The sequence below is a fragment of the Ips typographus genome, linkage group LG6, assembly GCF_016097725.1.
Source record: "Ips typographus isolate SLU linkage group LG6, UJ_Ityp_2.0, whole genome shotgun sequence".
NCBI lineage: Eukaryota > Metazoa > Arthropoda > Insecta > Coleoptera > Curculionidae > Ips > Ips typographus.
In genome coordinates, this window is record NC_138427.1 from 4,159,373 (window position 1) to 4,180,893 (window position 21,521).

Consider the following 21,521-nt stretch of genomic DNA (forward strand, 5'->3'; position numbering starts at 1 on the left):
TTTTGAATTGTCAATTTATTTTTATAATCAGTTTCAGAAAAAATCGTAAAAAGTTGCAAAAAATATCCACTAACACAGTTTTATGAAAACATATCTTTTAAATTACTGAGATGTCTGTTCTTTTGTCAAATTTTGGAAAGAAACGCACTAACAAAATAAAATCAAAAAGACTTCCAGAAAAGCTGTATTCAAAGTGTCTGCTACTTAAAAGAGCATAGTGAAATATCTGATTAGTGTTTATATCGCTTGTTTAAGTGTATTTATTTAAATTATTCTATTACCTTAAAAAAATTCTAAATAATACCAACTTCTTATAGTCATAAAACCAACTTGGGAGAAGTGACTAAATAGCAGAAAGAGGATATTTATTATTATATCTTTTAAACTTTTAAGCAGAATTTGACAATTCTTTATTACTTGACAGTTTATTTGCAAATTTTTTGCAATATAGAGTCATTTAATTCAAAATATTATTATTACTTTATTGATATTTTAATTTTATAGTGTAAAGTTCCTGGCAAATATACTCAGTTTAAATTAACGTTTATCAGTTTATATGAAATGCTAATATGATTTATATTTAACGACAATGAGCATTTAAATCGGACATTTCTATAATATGAAAGAGCCTATTTAATGGTTGTCGCAAATTGGAGTAAAATTAATTGTTCTACTAAACATGTCATGACGACTGCTAAACATGTTTAGAGTAGTTTGAATTATAATTCACCTCAGCACCTGAGTGTGGACGCTAATAGGAATAGGTATACACAATTTTGGTGTTACGTTGCCATAAACTGAATTTGCCCCAACTTAAAACCAAACTCTTGTTTAAAACAGGGTGAAAGAAAACCCCTGAAACTGAAATATTCAACAATTTCGTTATTTGAAAATCACAAGCGACTCTTTTGCATTGGATTTTTGTAGTGATTAGCTCAGCTTGCGTTTGAATGGTTCGACTCGCCTGAATATGACTGGTCGACTGCGGATTTAAATGAGTCCTTTGCCAATTATTCGACAGCTTTGAAAATCGAAGGCAATTTTTTTAAAATCTGCCAGTTATGCGATTTGGTTTAATCTGAAATCGCGTTCAGAATTTAACATAATCCCCATTGTGTTTTTAAATACACATTGATCGAGAGTAGGAGTTGTTAAATTCAACATGTTAGTACTCGTTTATTTTAACAGTGCTTGTGGATAAAATCTCAAAATGTATCATCCTACATAACACTTGAAATAAATAATTAGTAAAAAATATAATAAAAGTTTCTGGTTTGATCTCAAATTTGTGGAATGTAATCAATATCCTGCTAAACCATGACAAAGCAGAAGTGCAAAATTAGTCGGTTAAATTACCTTTCAGGCACAGACCGTCTATTTCCTACTATTAATTTCAATCATATTATAAAGAAACATACGGCATAGCTTATAAACTAGGTGGGAAATGTCAAAATATAAATTACTTTCATGTATAGTAGTCATTCATTTAAATAATTCCAAGTAGGTAAATATCAAAGTAATAAAAATCTACACAGTATTTACCACAGGCAACCTACCCATTACTTAATATAAAAGAAAATGCAATAGTCTTGACACATTTTTTTCATAATTCGTCCTGAATCTTTATTTTTTCATCACTAAAGACTATCGAATATTAAGTTAACAAACAATAGGGTTAATTATCTGACTTTTCGAGACTCTCAACTAAGCATAAATAATGCAAGAGCAATAACGTTTATTAAATTGAAAACGGCCTTATTATTTATGAAAGCACGTTTGATGCGGAAAATCAAAAAGAGCCCCCCGCTTTCGGGGTTTCGAGCGGAGACTTTGCGTTCCAAAAGTCAACATTTCACTCAGACATTTAAAATTACGATTCGGAATGAAAAATAAAATGGCATCGAAGCTTTGCTTTGCAATTTGTGTAAATTCAATTTCGCGATGGAAAACGCAAACATGAAAAGGCCACAGCCAACGGAAGTGCGCGCTTGAAAGGAATTGAAATGGAAAAAGCGATAATTTTCACTCATCGAAGGGTCTCAACAAAAATTAATTCTTTTTAAACGCGTGCCTTCTGGAATTGTTCCAAAAACAGTCAAGTTGATTAAACAAAGTGTGTACTTACCAGGATGAACTGCGTTGCCCACAACAATGAATGTTATTTCCAGAACCAGAAGAAATAATGGTGCCTGAAATAAACAAATTTATTATATCAATATATGATGCAATTGAAATAACATAACCTAATTAAAGGTTAAAATAATTTCATCCAAACAGCCATTAAATCCACAAAAGGTACATATAATTAGATTATATAAAATATTTTAACCGAGGCTCAGCATCATCAAAGCGGGCATATACCCATTCGGTGAAACTGTGTCTCCAGTTGGTAATAAATTTGTTTCCGGCACATAATCCCTTTATAATGCTTACATGTAATTTATTTGAAAATTTCCCTCGTTAGAATAGGAAGAGATTAGCTCTTAGATATCCCAGATGTAATTATACAGACAAAACCTCGACGAATGCATAGTCAAGTAGCGTGTACACGCTTACAAACATCCCGCAAAGGTTTTATCCACAAAACTTGACATGGAACGATTTGTTGTTTTTGGGACTTTCCTTATAACGCGATTTGGCATAGGGGATCATAGTATTTTTAATGCGGAAATAGGACGCGGTCAGACGAATTTATAGGTCTTTATGGTCTTGGAGAAAGAAATGACCGAAGAACAGCTAGTTATCCTCAACATCTTTTATAATCTCCCTGCAAGAATAATTTACACCTGGAAAACGGAAATCATATTGATTTACGTCTGTTAAAACTTACCCAGGAGCAGACATAGAATCAGATGGAAGACAGTACAAAGAAAGGAATGAAAATATGAAAAATTGAAAGATCCTCCAATGAGACAACAAGTGGAGCACGATTTGGCCAAGACGGTTCTTGAAACCGGAGGCACAAGTATAACAAACACAATAGAAGAAAAGCTTAACAGATGAAAAGAGCTACATGGTGATACAATCAGTGAAAAATACCTAAAAGCAAAAAACACTAAAAGGGAGATCATGGATGACAGAGGAGATCCTTCAGATGATGAAGAAAAGACAAGTACAAAAAACAGTCAACCAGATCAAATACAGAGATTTTTAAAAGAAAATGGAAGAAAAATTAGAGAAGCTGTAAGAAAGTATGGCTTATCAAAGAATGTCAAGAGATAGAAACTCTCTAACAAAAATACCATAACTTTAATGTTCATCGAAAAGTTAAGAAAGCTGATGGTGTCTACAAACATCGAGCTACGTGTCCAGGGTACGTCTCAGACCATCAGAAATAAAGCGTAAATCAAACTAAAATGGAATGACGTACAACTACAGAACAAATGGAAAAATAATCCAAACAACTGGACAATAATAAACCCACTGTGCATAACAAGACAAACCAGACAATCCCGTTACCTCTTTCCCACTGCCACCCTACTAGAACACTTTAACTAAGATTTTTTTTTTTTTTTTTGTAAATAAATTGTAAATAATTAGAAATAAGTTAACATGTATACTAAAACCATAAAAAAATCCCACTGTAAACATAGGCAGAAAGACCAAGTGGTCGATAGCCTTTTTTCTATCGAAAATAAAGATTGTTTATATATATATATACAGGGTGTCTAAAAAGTCTGGAATATTGCAAATATCTCGAAAACTGCTGATTTTATTTTTCTCAAAATTTGCGTCTTGTTAAAGTAAATAACAGCGCATGACGTGAGGGTGAAATGAGGTTCGCAAGTATACAGGGTCAGTCACAAAGTATACCAACTTTCTTAATTCAAACCTAACACACTGTATATTACTTCAGATTTTAAGAGTACTCATAAAGGCCAATTCAACGATATACGATTTTTTTTTTTTGTACCTACCTATAACAATGATAGGTGTAACAATGACAGCTAACGTCAATATAATGTTAAATTAATTGGCAAATTTTCGTTCTCTTACGGTCGCCATATCCCACCATACTTAAGATGTCAGTCTTTTCCTTCTCACTCAAAAACACCATTTTAAGTAATAGGAAAATTTGCCAATTAATTTAACATTATATTGACGTTAGCTGTCATTGTTACACCTATCATTGTTATAGGTAGGTACAAAAAAAAAAAAACAAAAAAAAAAAAAATCGTATATCGTTGAATTGCCCTTTATAAGTACTCTTAAAATCTGAAGTAATATACAGTGTGTTAGGTTTGAATTAAGAAAGTTGGTATACTTTGTGACTGACCCTGTATACTTGCGAACCTCATTTCACCCTCACGTCATGCGCTGTTATTTACTTTAACAAGACGCAAATTTTGAGAAAAATAAAATCAGCAGTTTTCGAGATATTTGCAATATTCCAGACTTTTTAGACACCCTGTATATGGAATGACGTAACATTTAGTAGAAATCTTGTTCAGTCTAATTGCAGAAAAGATTTATCTCTTTCTTCTTTCTGAAGTTAATTGTGTTTTAGCCAGCCATCTACTAGAAAACTATGTTTCTAACAATCTTCCTTGGACTAGCTGTATTTCAGGCATTCTTTTGTCGGTCAATACCCTTATTTTCTTTACCAAATTTTCTGAAATTGTAATTTGATTTAATTAAACTATGCTAGTTTAGTTTTTTATCTGACTAACTACTGAGCTTTATATTAGCATCCTGAAATCACTCTATAAAGTGTCTTTTTTTATCTAAATGCACCATGTCACGGAATGACGTGTTTCTAATTTTCGGTTGACTGTTACTTTTCGAAGCCCAAACTGTTACGGAGGGTTAAACTGTCCCATTTGTGATTCTATCCAGTAACATGACGGTTTGTATATGTACGCTTTGAATGAGCCTAAAATACTGAATTTTGTGTAATATCCTTTCTAGCGAGGTCTGGGCTTAACCCTTTTATTTTCGTAATGGGAAATATGACGTCGCAATAATTAGGTTTTTGTTCCTTCGTATGGAACAAACTTGCATTGTCAGCGCCAAAAAGTTTGTATTTTGATGTTCCTGGTTTTCATACTATAATTTGGAAGTTTGCGGTTTTTGGAGTTGAAGTGAAACAAATGATGTTTCCAACAACCTTAAATAATGTCTGGGTTAAATTACAGCCTTCGGTCAAACCACGTGATCAAATTAAGGAAATCAAAAGGAAAATAGCAAAACTAATTTCACCATTTTCAGTTTACTGGAGGACATACATTGCAAGAAAGCTAGCTTCAGTAAGGCACTTCCGGGGATTCGATTAAAATCTTCTAGCGAGCGGGAACTTTACAATGCAAAAGTACAAATTTAATCCCGTGTCTTGGAACATTCTAATATAAAAAATCCAATCCGACTTTTAAATCCATTTTGTTAGCTTATTCATCGCTTCGTAAGAGTGAGTTTGTCGTTTAGCATATAGAAAGAACAAGTTTCGGAAGGTTTTCAAGTTAATGAAACCAATTTTAAAATTGAATTTTTTGATTTAGACTGTAACTACTCAAATCTAGGGGCAACATTTGGTATAAACTTGTTTAATAAAGTTGGTTGTCAGGAGCTGTTTGTTAAGTTGGTAGGATGTAAATCAAGCGACATGCCGAAGGATTGGTAATTACCTCATCAATCACTGTATTCCGATGAAATATTCGTGAAACATAGTTTAATTATAGGTAATTAATTTATAACACATGAGAAGTAAATATAATTTTGACAGAATGCTTGAGTTATTTATTACATGTTATTATAATAGAATTAAGGTCTTCCAAGGATATTATAATCTTGCAGATTAAAAATTGGTCATTTGTTAGATAACCATTTGATATTTTGCGTATCTTCTGGTACTCTGTGATATGTATAGCAACTAATTGAAGAATTGACTTGTAAATGTTTTTACTGAGGTGATCTCAAAGAAACCGAGAGAACCTGAGGGAAAACCATTCAATTACATACATCTACTTTCTACAAACAGAAAAACCACCTAATAAATATTAGTGGGACAGAAATAATGCCTATTTTTGTTTGAAAGAAAATACTGCTTTGTTCAAGCGTAGCACAATTTTTTTTGTACAAAAAAATAAGAGAAGAAAATATATCGATTTAAACGGAAATAAGAAAGAAACGATGAACGCTATATAAATAATAGGTATAGAATATAGATGGATGCTTTGTATGGGTTTTTACGAACTTCCTGTTAAATCCAATTCAGGCCGGATAGACACAAAACGCAGCCCGATGGAATATAACTTATTCTTTAACGTGGAAAGTATTTGGTGTTTTATGTTTATTTTTTGAGTTCAATAGTGCCAAAAACAAAAATGTTAAAAAAATTTACTAAAAAATTAAAAAATCATGCAACTTTTGACCCATGGTGCTTAAGATACATACAGTCAAATTCTATAACAGAAACAAGTTTTTTGTGGCTCAGGAATCAAAATGTGTCTCTTTCTATACCAAAAAACCATCATATTACCTTCTCATACATAAACAATAACTCAAACTGTAATATTGCCAAATTCGTAAATTCGATAACGCAACCGAAAGTTTCCTTAAAGTGCTTATAAAGCTCAGCAAGCTTTAGAAATTCGGATTGAAAATCCCCTATACCGTTTATTCGATAAACTTATTCGCTCTTCACCTTGATTCCAGTTTCATAGCAAACTAAACTTTTCGGGAAATTATTTTTTCAGGTCGCAGAAAGTTACTATTCCGTAGAGGCTACAATCCAATTCTTAAAAAGGCAATAACTGTAATAGATTACCATCAGTTATAAAGTAAACAATAAAAATTTAGTTTTTTTTTTTTGGTTCATTTTCATTAATTTACTTAAAATTGGTCACCATTTGTGTTGTTTTGTTTAAAAAAAGGAATTGGTTCTTTGAATTGGCTCGAACTGAATGAAAAACTTTAATCAAAAAATATTGTTATGGTTCTTTGAAAATGGAGTAGAATCTATTTGGGAATGTTAGAGACCTTTAGAGTCGAAACACTTTTTGAGACAGCCAAAAGTATCTATAAGTGTCCTACACAAAAAAAATGTCAAAGTACCTACTGAAAAACTTGCAAAAAATGCTAGTGATCCTTCTAAATCCTACTGAACCCCTTTCAAAAAGTGTCAGAAGCCTCTACAAGTGTCCTAAACATTAGAAGAATATTTTAAAACTAGAGCCCAGAGCCCCTAAAGTTAATTTGGAAATGCCAGAGACCTCTAAATACTACTGCATACTTCCCAGTAATTTCCAAAAGCCTTCACACTTTTTTTTTACTTACCAGAGACCTCTAGAATTCATTCTAACTACTCTAAATATATCCGAATAATTGTCAGAGGCAAGACAAGTGTCTTAAGGCAAACATTTTTAAAAACTGCAAAAGTATTCTAAAATCATCTTGACACTGCCAGAGGCTGCAAAATTCTACTGAAAACCTTTCTAGAATCGCCAAATATCTCTAAAAATTTCCCAAAACCATTAACGGAACAAAAATTTGCTCAACTGCTTTTAGGATCATCTTGGAAATGTCGGAAGCTTCTAAAATCCAAGAGATCCAATATCATCAAAATTACCCTATCATTGGAAGACGACTTTAAGGAACTATCATGGAAGAAAAAGATGACACAAATTGACGAATCCTACCTAAACAACCTGCGCTTTGCAGACGATATAGTGTTAATTCCGAGTGATGTTAAAAATGAACTTGGAGAAATGTTGGAACAGATTAACAATGCAGCAAAGAAGGTGAGACTAAAGATTAACTTAAGAAAATAAGCAACACAACAACAGATATTATTACAGAACGTCAAATTATGCAAAATGTCAACGAGTCTGCAGAAATACATAGAAAGAATGGTCATTGGACATGGGCGCCATTTGAAAGCTCCATTATATTCTAAAGGATAAAAGCATCCTCGTTAACTTAAAAAGAGCAAAGGAGAGTGCCATGTTATAAATTTTGTTCAGAGATAAAATGCGTAACGCGGATATCAGAAGACGCACGTATAGGCAATAGCAGTGGGTGGGTCACATAGGAAGACGACAAAGAAAGATGGATAATGAAGATCACAATATGCAGACCAAGAGAGGAAAAAAGATATCAAGAGAGTGGCAAGTGGCAACGACATTGGATACAAACTACACAGGACAGGATAACTTGGAAAGGCTGTCATACAAGAAGTTTATTTTGTTACTTTCATGATCATTTTACTTTAATCCACGTGAAACAAATTACTCTCATAAGAATCCTGTTATCATAATGATAGAGGTGGCTTAAGAAAACTCTATTATAAATTACGTGATATGTAGATTCGGGGGCAATTACACGAAAAGCCAACCAAAACCGAGAACCGGAAAAACGAAATCTACATTTAAGCAAACAGATTCGCGACTCGTTCGACGAAAATGAGCCGGTAATCCTTTTGACAATTTCGACAACGCGGTTTTGAGGGCCGCCATTTACATACCTGAGCTTCGGTGTTGAATTTTGAGAGACGGCGGAAAATTAATAAATCTGGAAAGTTTGCCGCATCGTATGCAAACAGGCGGGAGCGTATTGGTAATTCGGATAACGTAAGACGCGGTAAGCGGAGGGGAACGTGCGAAATGGGCTATGATGGGTTCACAAAATTAATTCCCCAAATTTATTTAATGGTGTCGTTTAAAAGAGCGTGATAATACAGTTTAATTTCAAATTTTGACGTGAAAACTGTGATCGTAAGTCGTTTTGTTTTTTGATTGCATTTTGCAGAAAGTCACGTGGTGTGTCAATTAACATCTATCCGAATTATCAGTAAAAGTGACGTGACTTGAAAAAGCTCATTGGTAAGACAACTTTGCTTAAAACATATTGGTTCCATTCTGAGATGGTAGTTGAGTAAAATGTCAGCTGATTCAATTTAAAGTATACCTTTCATTATTATTCCACGTTCTCTAGTCTAATAATATAATAAAAGATTTCAAAGAAAATTAGGAAAACTCTATCTATCTAGACGATCAAACCAAAAAGTCCGCTAAACGAATAAACGATACCCACAGTCTGGAGATCTTTTCCAGCAACTACTGTACTAGTTAATTACACAAAGTTTGCCTGCGCTGGTCGTCTAATTGTATTTCTAAGGTAACGAGATTAACTCTAGTTTGAGAGTGGAACAAAGTGAAAATTGGAATTCTCTAGGGCCTAAATAAACCCGCAAAAGGCGAAATTAAAAGTATGAGTGAAAGAGATAGGAAAAGTTCAAACGCGACCCTAATGCGGTTTGTAAATGTTTAGCGGTGTTTTTAACTCATTCGCTTTGATCTGTTGGGGAGATGAGCAGTGTACGAGAACGAAAATTTGTTGGCGGAATTACAGATACGTGTCAAAAGTAAAAAAGTGGACCGAGGGAGAGTCAATTAAACCAATTACAAACTGACTTTGGCAACGATTAGAAGAAAAAATGTTTATTCGACAGAAATCTGCTGCATAAGCTCCAATATTGTATGCAAAATATTACTGATTTGCTATATAAACGAAACAGCAAAATTAAACTAGCGATCACAAACGCAGGTAATTAAAGCCAAATAGCGTGCAGTGGAAATGATTACAGTTTGTTTTATACAAAAACTAATTAATTTAATGTTTATCTGTAGTATAGTATAAAAATTTCTCTAAATTACTCGGTAACATGCAATAGTTCAGTTGTGCTAATGTCGGTAAGGAGTTTAATATTAAAGCATTTTGATGTAGACATTTTTAATCATTAGTTTATTATTTCAGATTTGAATGATGTAGGTAAATAAAAATGTAATAATATGGTTATTTTCTTCATAAGTGTGGAAAGTGATTATTTCTTTTTCTTCTTCGTCTTACTGCTTTTTTTCCACTTCTTTGTTTTCTTTTCCTCTTGCAACTTTAGGGCCTAGTGCGCTTTCAAAGATGTCGCTTTTTTACAATGTAGTGTTAATATGTGAAAATAATTTGCTGCTTTATCTAAATATAATATAATAATTTCTAATGTTGCATATGCATTTAAAAACAAACCTGACACGACGATCAAAGTGCATTGTTTGAAAATAATTAAATTATGCATCAATGAAAAGTGCGAACATTTTGAACGTAAAGTAAAATATTTAGCTAAATGATTTTTGTATTTTTTTATATGCCTTGATTAAAAACTACTACTTGATGAAACAGGGATGACAAAAATAAACAAAATGTGTTCACCCATCACACGCAATTCTTATCATCATCACAAATTATAATTTTCCAGTTAATTTAATTCACTATCACTTCTATTTCTGTACTCCATTTCTGTACTTCTAGTAACTACTGATATTTAAAAATCACGAGATCATTAAATTTTGTTAGAGGTATACCTATATCAAGGGCTAAGAGAAGATAAAAATGTTATACAGTGTGTCAAAAGGGAAATGTTTTTAAATTTTTGCTTCGTTGTTGAGTAATTTTACTTTTTGTAGTAATGAGCAAAATAGTACTCAGTAATTAAACATCTCAAAAATAATATTGAAACATTATTTTCTGTGCTGGTTTGGTACAAGTAATTAAAATACCTTTCCATTCTGCGTTTCAAATTTGCTTTGTTATCTAGCCGAGCATACTGCCGCAAAACTCACATATGAGAAAGTTAAACGTAGAATAAGAAATTTGTCCTAATTAAGCTAGAAAATTTGCTTACTTACAGTTTAACTTAAGCATTAACTTTGTCCAAATAGTTTGCGAGATAGTTGCATAAATGTCTTCTCTGAAATGACAATTCTGCATTTAAGCACTTTAACAGTTTCATAGAAAAACTTAATTAGAATCTAAATTAAATCATGATGCGGAATATTGTGACTTTACATCATTTTGTTTTTTTTTTATTGGGTCATAACAGTCATAACACGAGAAAGTTAGTTGAACTTTGTAGCAAATGACTTGCCATTGCAACATTTTTTTTGGCATATAGCATCGTTATCATGGTAGCAAGATGGTTGATCTACCCACAATTTTAGGGTAGTCACAGGAAATAAAGTTTTTCGACCAGAGAACCCATTAATTGGACTTTTTTTTGTTAGGCTTTCTAAAAATCTTAGAAGATTGAGAAGTTAAGATATGGATTTCTGCACATTATTAGTCTTGCTATGATAAAGGCCGTTTGCTATACACAATTATTTTTTAAGAAAGATTTATAACAGAGAGATAACAGTTATCCTATTTAATTTTGTTGACTGTTCTTCTTGCTGATCATGCTGCTATGATGACCTTTTTTCGGTTGCTCTGAATGAATTCAGTGGTTGTTTTAGAAAGCCATGTTCTTAAGTTTTTCACTATATCCTACGTTTTCCGGGTCCTATCGTGCCATAAAACTTTGTCTGAAGAATTTCCTTAAAGAGCTGGCTCGGGTGCTGGTATTTGTCTTCTTTTTATAGTGTTTATCATTTCCTTTCTTTTGTTACACTTTGTTTGATTGCTCATTGTGATTCTCCATTTATTAAATCACTTCGACTACATAAAGGAAAAACTTAATTTTAACATCGTTTATATACTATATACGTTTTATACACTAACCTATAAGAGATTTAGAAGCAAAATCTTTTCTAAATTTACACTTGTAACGTATCAAATTTCTAATTTAACATCGATATCATTACTTGCCCACGCCTGCTCATCAAATTTCTCAAAGATCAAAAGACGATGGTTTGCTTTGTTTTTATAGTTATTTTGCTATAAACAACCAATTTTTGATGCTATAAAGTTTCCTCGAAAAAGTCGTGAATTTGTGACACTAAGGGTGTAAAGTAACTGAATATGTATGAACGAATCTCTTTTGATCTACATAACGAGCAAATAAAATATTATAGCCGTATAAAAAGTATACAATAAAATTTGTTAGATATTTTCTAGGTTTTTCTAGCGACTTGTCACAACGTGTAACACTGCTAGATTAGGTTAAACAATTTTAACACACTTTCTTTTGCTTTCGGTTATCGCACGTTATATCTAAGCAAAGCAATCTGTCAATATTAATAGGCAAAACCGTAAAAGGCACGCAAACCCTAAAAAAACTGGGTTGGAGCATGTTGATAATATCTATATTAAGAAAACATATATGGCAGTTCCACTTTAACAGGAAATTAAGCTCAACGTCCATATACCAGTTGCCAAGTTAATCGTAGCTGCATGAAAAGCATTTGACGCGATTTCAGCAAAAATCTGGGTCAAATGTAGGAGGAACTATACTTAGGTTATACCTTTTTGCTATCAAGTGAAAAGTGGATATCAAACACATCTAATAGATCCTTAGCGTGGTAGTTCCATTAAAGGTTGGGAGAATTTTCGTGTCGTTCATGCATATAAGTGGAAGAGATGGCTCATAATATTAGGTGTTAAGCCTATTATGTAGTTTTCTCATATAATGTTTGTTTTACGATCTTATCAAAATTTATATTCAGTGACGTTTGTACTTCAACTTTGTTGCAAAAATTTGCGTTAAGTAAACAGTGTTGCCAACCCTTAAATGATATGTAATTTTTTCGAAGGTGTTTTAAAAAATTTGCCAAACTGGTTTCAGGTTGTTCTTTATTCTACGAACGTTGTTTAGTTTTTGGTTATGTATCCAATCGATATTTCCAAAGAGTTTCGTTTTAGCTGAATAATTTTTTACTTTAAATTTAATTTGCATTTTATCTGTTAACACTTTCCATACCTTTTTACTTTTCATCGAATATAAACATAAAAAATACAGTTTAATTATATTCTCAAACACAGTTAATATTATTCTCAAGGAAAGCAACAAAAAATAACAGAACTCAATAATATATTATACGGCAAAATTCTAAAAGGCAACAAAGTAAATTCCATAAATAATAATTAACCCAACTCAATAGGTTATAAAGTTTCGGAGAATCGGTGAAGTAAACTTTCGTATTCGTCTGAATAAGTTTTCGACTCGCTGATATTCAGCTGTGGAAACTTGGACCGACAAAACTGCTGGATTTATTCAATTATTGTAATATCAAGTCGATTTAAATTCCGAAATACCAACCATAGAAGTGAAATTTTATTATAGGGGGATACACTTTATTAAAATAGTTATAGTTTAAATTTTCTACTTGACCTCAATTTCGTGTATAGTATGTGAAATTCAGGTTCTTTTCACATTTCAGTTTGTGTGGATAACTTGCAGTAACTTTTGTGTTGTGATTACTTTTTACTGATCGAGTTTTTTGGGGAATTCAAAGTTGAAAATATGGTTTTTCAGGTTTCCTTCGATCAGATAGAGTTTTACTCTTTGTAACATAATATACTATTTTTGGGGCATACAAATTTAAAACACTTGTTCAGAGTTCACTAGCCAAAATGAGAATTCCAAGTGGCTTCCGGATATTAAATAGCCCAAAATGTCGTGATAAGAAAAAATGAAATTTTCCAGAATTCCAACTAGTAAGTAAGTGGCAATACCTTCATCAAAACTGTTATTTTTAAAATCAAACTCAAAACAAAAACAGCTGAAAGCCACAATTCAGTAACATTGACGGAATTAAATAAACTGACAAAAGCAGATCTTAAATGAAGTAAAGAAGAAGGAATTAATCCTCAAAATCCCAAATTTGACTCCAGCAAAGCAATGGTGACCCCAACCACAGTAACCCCATATTGCTCAGCGAATCAAAAGTATTAGCATTTTTGAAAAACTTCAAATAGTCCAGTTTTTTAAGCAGCAAGCAGTGCTTAAACCTATCAAAGGCCTTTGCACAGTCAGTGTACATTACATCATGTTTTCTTTGGTTTGGTGCATGTAAATCTGCTTATTGTAGCTGGCATGAATCCACCCATGTTCCCATTTTTGTGAACTGGATTAACTTTCCACCTTAAAAGGGTCAAGAAATGTATTTTGGTTAAGTAATAAGTGAAGCTAATAAGTTGCGTTAACAAAAGTCTTGAGAGCCTTAATATGGTCGATAATAAATGATTTTTAAGATCTTATTTATAACTTAACTTCAACTTAAACCTATTAGTGCAATTGGCTATTAGGAACATAACGGGCTTCTTAATCAAAAACTGGACGAGCTAATAGAAATGGATTTAAAATAAAAGGTTTATGACGTTTTTTCCATTATTATACTAAAAAAAATACTTGGAAAAACAATCCATACAACTGGAATATTATTACTTCACTCTGCTTAACAAAACCAACTAGACAATCCCGATGTGAACATTTCAATTAGAATGACTTTTTGTTTTTTTTTCTCTGTAACCTGTATATATTTAGATAAGAAAAATGTAAATATTATCTGTAAGTAATAGGCAGAAAGACCAAGTAGTCGATAGCCTTTTTTCCTTGCGAAAATAAAGATTATTTATATATATAAAACAATACTTACTTTAAAATAGCACAAGAGACGCATTAAAATAATAATGATCATATGTAACAGAGATATCTTTACTAAAGTAATTAGAGCGATAATTTAATAACATTTCACGATAACAAAAAAACGATTGTGCATACATTTTGTTTGTCAACGATATACAGGATGTAGTACAATATAACGACGTTTACAAAAACTTTTGAAAGTGTTTCAACTAAAAGAAAAAGAAAGTTCAAGGCAGCATTTTTAGTTTTTTGATATGATTTAAAATAACTTTTAAAATATCAGTTTTGAACTTTCTCCTCATTTTAGCACAAAAGTGCAGTCTTTTAAAAAAACGCACCATTTTTGAGTGAAAGATAAAATTTAAGTTTATGCACTTGGTAATCAAACCAACATTACAAAATCAAAACTGGATTATAATTAGCAATGTTGTTATTTAATAGTGTTTTAACATTTTTTATTACTGCATTTTTGCAATGCTGCCAAACTAAAATTTTTATTAATTTATTACTGATTTATCAAATTGTCACTTCCTAACACTTTAAAAAAAAAAATTCAAATTTGCTAAACTGACATTTTCCCTAATTTATACCCGACTTTTGCAATGTTGCCAAATGGAAATTTTTTTATTCCTACCAAACTTTGTGTTGCCAAAATGATACGTTTCCAAATACTTGCTAAATTTTAGCAACGTTACCAGCAACGCAACTTATTCCTATTTTTAACCGGTTTTGTAGATTCTCAATCACCAGATCTTGAACACCCTGTATAAAATCACTCTACGAGTTTTTGCGAATTTATTTATGAAAGTTACAAACTTGACCTTAAGTTTATACGTGGTTAAGATAATGAAAGTGCAATAAACTGATGATAAATTGTTAGAAATGTTCTTCAAAGTTTGTGATTTTGTGACAAGTTCATATTCAAAAACGTGAAAAATGTGAATTAATTAAATCGTTTTCTGTAGAATTTTTATAGTCTTTTGGCCTCACCCTGTATGTAATTATTTAGTTCGTAATCGCAACAGAAATAACTTACTTATCAATGTTAAAACATCATTACTGACTTTAATTAATGCTAGTCAACGTTAATAAAAATTAATACAATTGTATATATTTCACTTGTGTTTTGTTGGTAACTCGGTTAACATGATGAGATTTAGTAATCTGCTATTTTCCAGTAGATGGGCCTTTTGTTTAGTATTTTTGACATTTCTTATACTTTTACTTAGTGATGTAAAGTGTAGTTCAAGTAAGTTTTATTTGTACTATTTTAACTAACCTCTATAGATACACACTTCTAGAAGACGATGAGAGTACTTTAGAAAATTCCAGTTCTAGAGCAAGATTGGAAATTTCTTGGAATGTTTTAAACTCTTCAGAACTAATGAAGAAACAATTTTCAACTATAGACAAACAACCTCCTCAAACACTTTTGCGTCAACCTAGAGAAGCAAAAAAGCGTCGACGTCCAAGACCACCACCACGACGAGGCATATCAGTTAACATAAGTAATGTGAATAGTAATTTATCGAATGAAATTCATGTATCAATTAACGATCCACCAAAAACCGCCAACCCTGCACCACCATACTCTAAATAGTCGTTCTTTGCTGTCTTATGATTCCACTACTAGTATCTTGGTTAAAAGAAAACGATTTTCATTGCAAACCCTGCTTAGAAAAGATTAAAATTATTAAGAAATTTCCAAAATATTTATTGTAAATGATTCATTCCTAGCATATTATACAGTCAGGTTGTTTGGATCATGATTTATTGAAGATTTATGAATTGCAGTAATTTTTTTATGTTTTGCTTCATATTAGCTGTTAATGTGCTGCTGCTGCTAAATATAATAGCTTAAAGTCCGTGCATACTTCCACTAAAGACAAATTTGCTCGATATAAATGCTTCTTCAGAAACGGCTTGAATAGAATTGGAAATGTATCCGGAGGTGAAAGTACCGGTTCTTAGTAGTATATCATTAGATTTTTATTTAGGAGAAACTTAGATATAGTTAATTTGCCACATGTAAACAGGAAAGAAAAACTAAGTCAATGAGTTATTCAGAGTTTTGAGGAGATTGATTTCATGGACATTGTGAGAGCCAACAATAGGTTAGGTATTGTACTGAAATTTTTATAATTGTTTCAATTTTGTAGTTTTGCAGCAAATACAATAGTAGTTTACAAATTTGTGTGTACTATGAAATCCCTAAGATTTAGGTTAGGTTTCATAAATTATTTACAGGAAGATCAATTAAAAAAACAACAACGTTCAATGTTTTTATGACAGACGGCACAAACAATAGTTGTTAGTCTCCTTGTGTAATTTCAAATCAATTTCTTCTCATAATTTTATTCGACGATTTCAGATAACCGAATAAGAACACTTGTATTGATGTATATTGCGTCATTCCTCAACCTAACTTCTTCTTAACGTGTTCCTAACATAATGCAAACTTGTTTTGTTTGTTCATGTTTATTGTTTATATGATATTTATGGGAAAAGAAAGAACTCGTCATTTTGATTATTACAGTGCTATACAAGTGTTTATGAGCTATCTAATACAAGGCGTCAAGATCGTGATTCTGTCTGTCCTAGTCTGGTCATAGGCAAAAGATATTTGGGTATCATTAGCATACAAATGATATTAACAGAAAGAAAGGGTATTTGTAAAATTAAAAGTATAAATGCTGTACAAAAGGGGTCTCAAAATGCTGTTCTGTAGTAATCCAGTCAAAACTGAAAGAATCTCAGAGGCCTTATCAGCTATTTGAACTGTTTGATGTCTATCAGCAAGAAAAGATGCGAGAAGAGATAATGCTCCCTCCTCAAACCCTATAAGCTTTAAAATTGCAATCATAGTTTTGTGATCTATCATGTCGAATGCCCTAGTATAATCAAGCAGTATGAGAACAGTAGCTAAATTTGTATCCCGATCTTGAGTAATGTCGTCCACTATGTTAGATAACGCAGTAGTACAGCTGTAACCTTTACGAAAATCAGATTGATTAGAAGAGATTATACCATAATTTGTCACAATATCAGCTCAAGAACTTGAACTGAAAATACTGGTAGTATTGATATCGACCTCACGTCACTCATTTCTGTTGGATTAATTTTCTTTGACAAAGGAATAGCCTTAGCCTTTTTTCTTTTAACAATAATTTACAATGTGTGTTAAGAAGGGACAACAGAAGTTTGTAAAGGTGATCTTTAAGCCATATGGTCCAAACGATTTTGATTTAGTTTGCAAAATGGTACTTGCAACAAAACCTCACACAACACAAGTCTGAAATTTATGATTTAAATAAGCTTTTTTATCCCTTCTCAAAGACCAAGTAAAATTCCTAAGCTGTCTATAATGCCTATAAAAGAATTTTATAGTACTTTAGAATTAAACTTTAAATTACAACACATACGTTACGCACATTGATCTTAGATAGTGATGCTGACCTGAGTACATAATGCAAATTTTTATATGATGGCAAAAGTGACTAATTAGCGTAGCATCGAAAGACTATTAATCTAATAATAACCTCTATATCAAAATTTGATTTAACTAAATTTGATTATATAGCCGCTATACAGAGTAACCCATTTCAAATAGAGAAAAATAGTTAATAGTAAGGCAAGCTTTTTAGTCAAACAATCAGTTAGTAGTATAGTAGAGTAGCAATAGTTGTTTACGTATTAAGGGCTAAAAAAAGAATAGTCGCCACCAAGTTTGAGTTTATTTGGTTAAGGGTCATTTTTTTCCACCCATGGTATATTACGCACATATGATCTGGTTGAAAAATTAATAGTTACAATAATACAATATAACAATACTTAAACTAAAACATTTTATCTTAGGTTATTCTATACGTAATACTTATACCTAATTTGTTTACAAAGTAGAGTAAGACTATGTCTATTTCCTTTTCACTTCTATTTATTGGCAATTCTCACTCATCTTCTCAACTCAAGATCCGTCTATTTTACCATTTATTTATAAATTCCCTCATTCTTACTCTGTCTGTCATCCTTCTTATACCCATCTATAACATGTGCATTCGATTCAATTCTTTGCCCACACTCGCACTTGTCATCCACTTAAACCAGTCTGTACTGTGTTCTCTCATTCTCTCTGCCACTGTGTCATCACCCATTATTTCACTCTCCTCTTAACTCACTTCCTATCCCACAATTTCCAGTTAACCTTTTGCTCTCCTTACAAAGCATCTTTCCTCATCTTCTAAATCAACTGCTATTCATCTTTAATCTACTTTAGGATGAAGAGAATTTCTGAATCAGATTAAATAATCGACTCAAAATGTGTTTAAAAATAATGTGGAATTAGTCATTTCAATTTAATCAAAAAATGTTATCAAGCGTCATTCAACAGTAACGTGACCACTTCAACTGGATGTTTGATTAAAAACTTATGACCAACTATCAAAATACGTTACAGCCGTTTTGGCACTTTATATGTCGCTTACAAAGCTCATCTTCATCTTTGTCTAGAACTTTAATGTGCAATAGTTCTCTCTTCTTATCATAGAATACTTATGTTACAACCTGTATAGAAAATGGTACCTAAAACTTAATACGTTATCAGCGCTTGACGATGTGGTCGTTTAATGACGTCTTTGGTTTCGTTTAATAATTTGCATCAATAATACACAATTTTTCATGGACTTTACCACAGATTACTTTCAGTCGTCGTTCAACCCAGTTCTATCTAGAGATTTGGAGAAAATGGTACTAATAACTAGAATGAATTTAGTATTTGTATTTCACTTACTTTTACTTAGTGATTTAGAGTGTAAACCAAGTGAGTTTTAGATTTTTAATTAACTTTTTGTTTCACCCAACATATTAACTATTTGTAGCACACGACGCTGATACTTTAGAAAATTATAAACCTGGAAATCCTTCAGAACTTATGAAAACTCTAATACCTGCAAATGTAACAACGCCACTTTTACAAGCACTACCACGACAACTTAGAGCTGCTAGTCCCTCTTATTGTTGTTACGACTACAACGACTACTCCAGAGAGCGTCGCTACGAGGACCGCTTCAGAGAGCGCAGTCGCTACGGCGACCGCTCCAGAGAGCGCAGTCGCAACGACGACCGTTCCAGAGAGCGCGATCCCTACAATGAACGTTCCAGAGAGTCCAGAGGCCACAACGGCCGCTCCAGATCACGGGGAGGTGACTACCATGAAACTCGCTCTTCTAGTTTTTCGAGCCAGTCTAGGAGTGATGTTCATATAAGTTATTAAGGCTAACTACCCCTAAACTAGTTTAGAGTAGCAAATAGTCCTGGTATGTTGGAGTATGCTTATGTTTTATGCGAAAATAACAGCAAAATTGGTAGTAATAAAATAAATGTTACTATTTAATGTTGTTTTGTTTTGTTTCTACATTTCACTTGCAGTTTTCTTCTTATGTTCAATTTCAGCCCAAACTCTCGTAGTGTTTCTGACTGCTTCTGAGTTCTACTCTTCAGTTGGCTCTGGTACACTTGTGCCGGATATTTGTTACCCTGTCCTGTCTTCTGGTGTATCATCAGAGATGCTCTGGAGCATTTCTAATGTTTTGCCTCTTAATGCCAATACCAACTCGGTGGCCTTTTGAGGTTGTCCATCCATCAACCAAAAACTGTTTTCTATACAACTCCCACGAAGTTTCCCCATCAAATTTTGGCTCATAATCTTTTTCGAAGAATTGAGATCTGGACATCTTTCCAATTTTTTAGTCCACTGGTTCAAATTTGTTACCAAATTCAGTTTGCACCTCCTCGACTTTATGGTCCACCTTTGCTTTTTGATGATCAAGTTGCAAGGTACTTGTTTCGAATAATTTTCAGAGTTTGATTTCTGTGTCGTCATTCCTCATCATCTTGTTGGTAGCTTCACTCTTGTTCTTCTTTTTTCAGCCGTCGTCGTTCTTCTTCCTCTTGTTTTTCTTTCTATCAACGTGTTTCACTAACTTATTCCACGTCGCCGAATATTACACTTTACGCAGGTTAGGTATTCTAGGAATTTGAGCAAGCGAGTACAACTTACAAATTTAGTGAGTGTTGAGAATTGAATAATTCCAAATTGACGCGACAAATCGGATATTCAAGTACGTATATGTATTAAGATACCGTATAATTGCATGAGAGAATTAAGCTCATTTAAGAATAATACTGCAATTTCTAGACTGCTTCGAATGTCGAGATTTTTTTGTTCCGCTTGGGTGTTTCGGTGGTTTTTCAATTTGAGAGTCTGCCACTTTGTCCTTAACGAGCCAACGTTCTCTGCCAACCTTATTAAAATATATTGTCTTGATTTACCTTTTAATTCGGTCTAAAACTGTTCTGCTTCCACGACCGGAAATAACAAGATTTTTAAAACAAAGGCCCCGGGCTTACAATTTCCTTACCTCCATTACATTATCTCTTCGCATTATTTCCTGTCATTATGCCTGAAATGTCCGGTCATGTCGGGGACAAATGGCGCGTCGACATCGCTGAAACAAAAGGCCGCGTTAGTGAAAATGGTTTTGGCTAGTACCCCCATACTTTATGGCATACGGTCATAATGTTGAATAAAAGATTTTATTGGGATCCCCTGTTGAATTTCAAATTAATTTTGTTAGTGGCTTTAAGGGCAAAAAATCTAAACGTTCATGTTACTTTCCCGACAAAGTGGAGCGACTTTAATCGAAACGAGTGGGTGAATTTTGACAACAATCCTGTGCAATTTACGTAGCAATATTGTGTTAATTTGTACAGGTTGCTTAAAGGAATATTAGTGCTTGTTTTACCCACGTCTTTCCCCAAGAAGATTAATGCGAAACGTATCTAGATAGAGCTGTCACAACGGATCGTTTGTTAGCGGAAAACTTTCTGCGTGTACAAAAGTTTGTTATGCAAAGAATTTCACTTAATTTTCTAACCGTGAGTTTATGATTGTTATACATTTCAAAGTAAAACACACAATTTCCTGTTTGCTGTAATATTTAAAATTGTAATGCAAAATTTATATAAATGTTAACTAGTTTTTTTATATTTTTTTAACTAAATATAGTTAAAAAACGAATGTGTAACCAGTTACAAAAGGTTTCACTTTTCGTAACTGGATGAATAAATAGCAAGCTATTTCAGTACCATTTTATTGCATCAAAATATTTAAAAAAAA

At 32.6% G+C, this 21,521-nt stretch overlaps 2 protein-coding genes across 2 annotated transcripts in view; one reads left to right on the forward strand and one right to left on the reverse strand.

The window, feature by feature from the left end:
• LOC145731200 (suppressor of lurcher protein 1-like) overlaps window positions 1-21,521 on the reverse strand; it is a 137,080-nt gene that overhangs the window by 74,943 nt on the left and 40,616 nt on the right. The window contains exons 2-3 of the mRNA XM_081982866.1: window positions 20,764-20,850; window positions 2,126-2,189 (exon numbers count right to left, since the gene is read on the reverse strand). Coding sequence (XP_081838992.1) covers window positions 2,126-2,189; window positions 20,764-20,787 — 88 coding nt within the window. The 5' untranslated portion in view covers window positions 20,788-20,850. The remainder of the gene's footprint in view (window positions 1-2,125; window positions 2,190-20,763; window positions 20,851-21,521) is intronic.
• Window positions 19,003-19,736, forward strand: LOC145730596 (uncharacterized). Its single transcript, XM_081981881.1, has 2 exons — window positions 19,003-19,163; window positions 19,222-19,736. Exons 1-2 carry the CDS (start codon window positions 19,022-19,024, stop codon window positions 19,614-19,616), a joined length of 537 nt encoding a protein of 178 aa, XP_081838007.1. The 5' UTR covers window positions 19,003-19,021; the 3' UTR covers window positions 19,617-19,736.

What these genes read in the sequence shown, in the direction of transcription:
- LOC145730596 (XM_081981881.1), top strand. Translation starts at nt 19,022, where the DNA reads ATGGACTTTACCACAGATTACTTTCAGTCGTCGTTCAACCCAGTTCTA. An exon ending in TGATTTAGAGTGTAAACCAA is followed by an intron (nt 19,164 to 19,221) that starts GTGAGTTTTAGA and finishes AACTATTTGTAG; the next exon opens with CACACGACGCTGATACTTTA.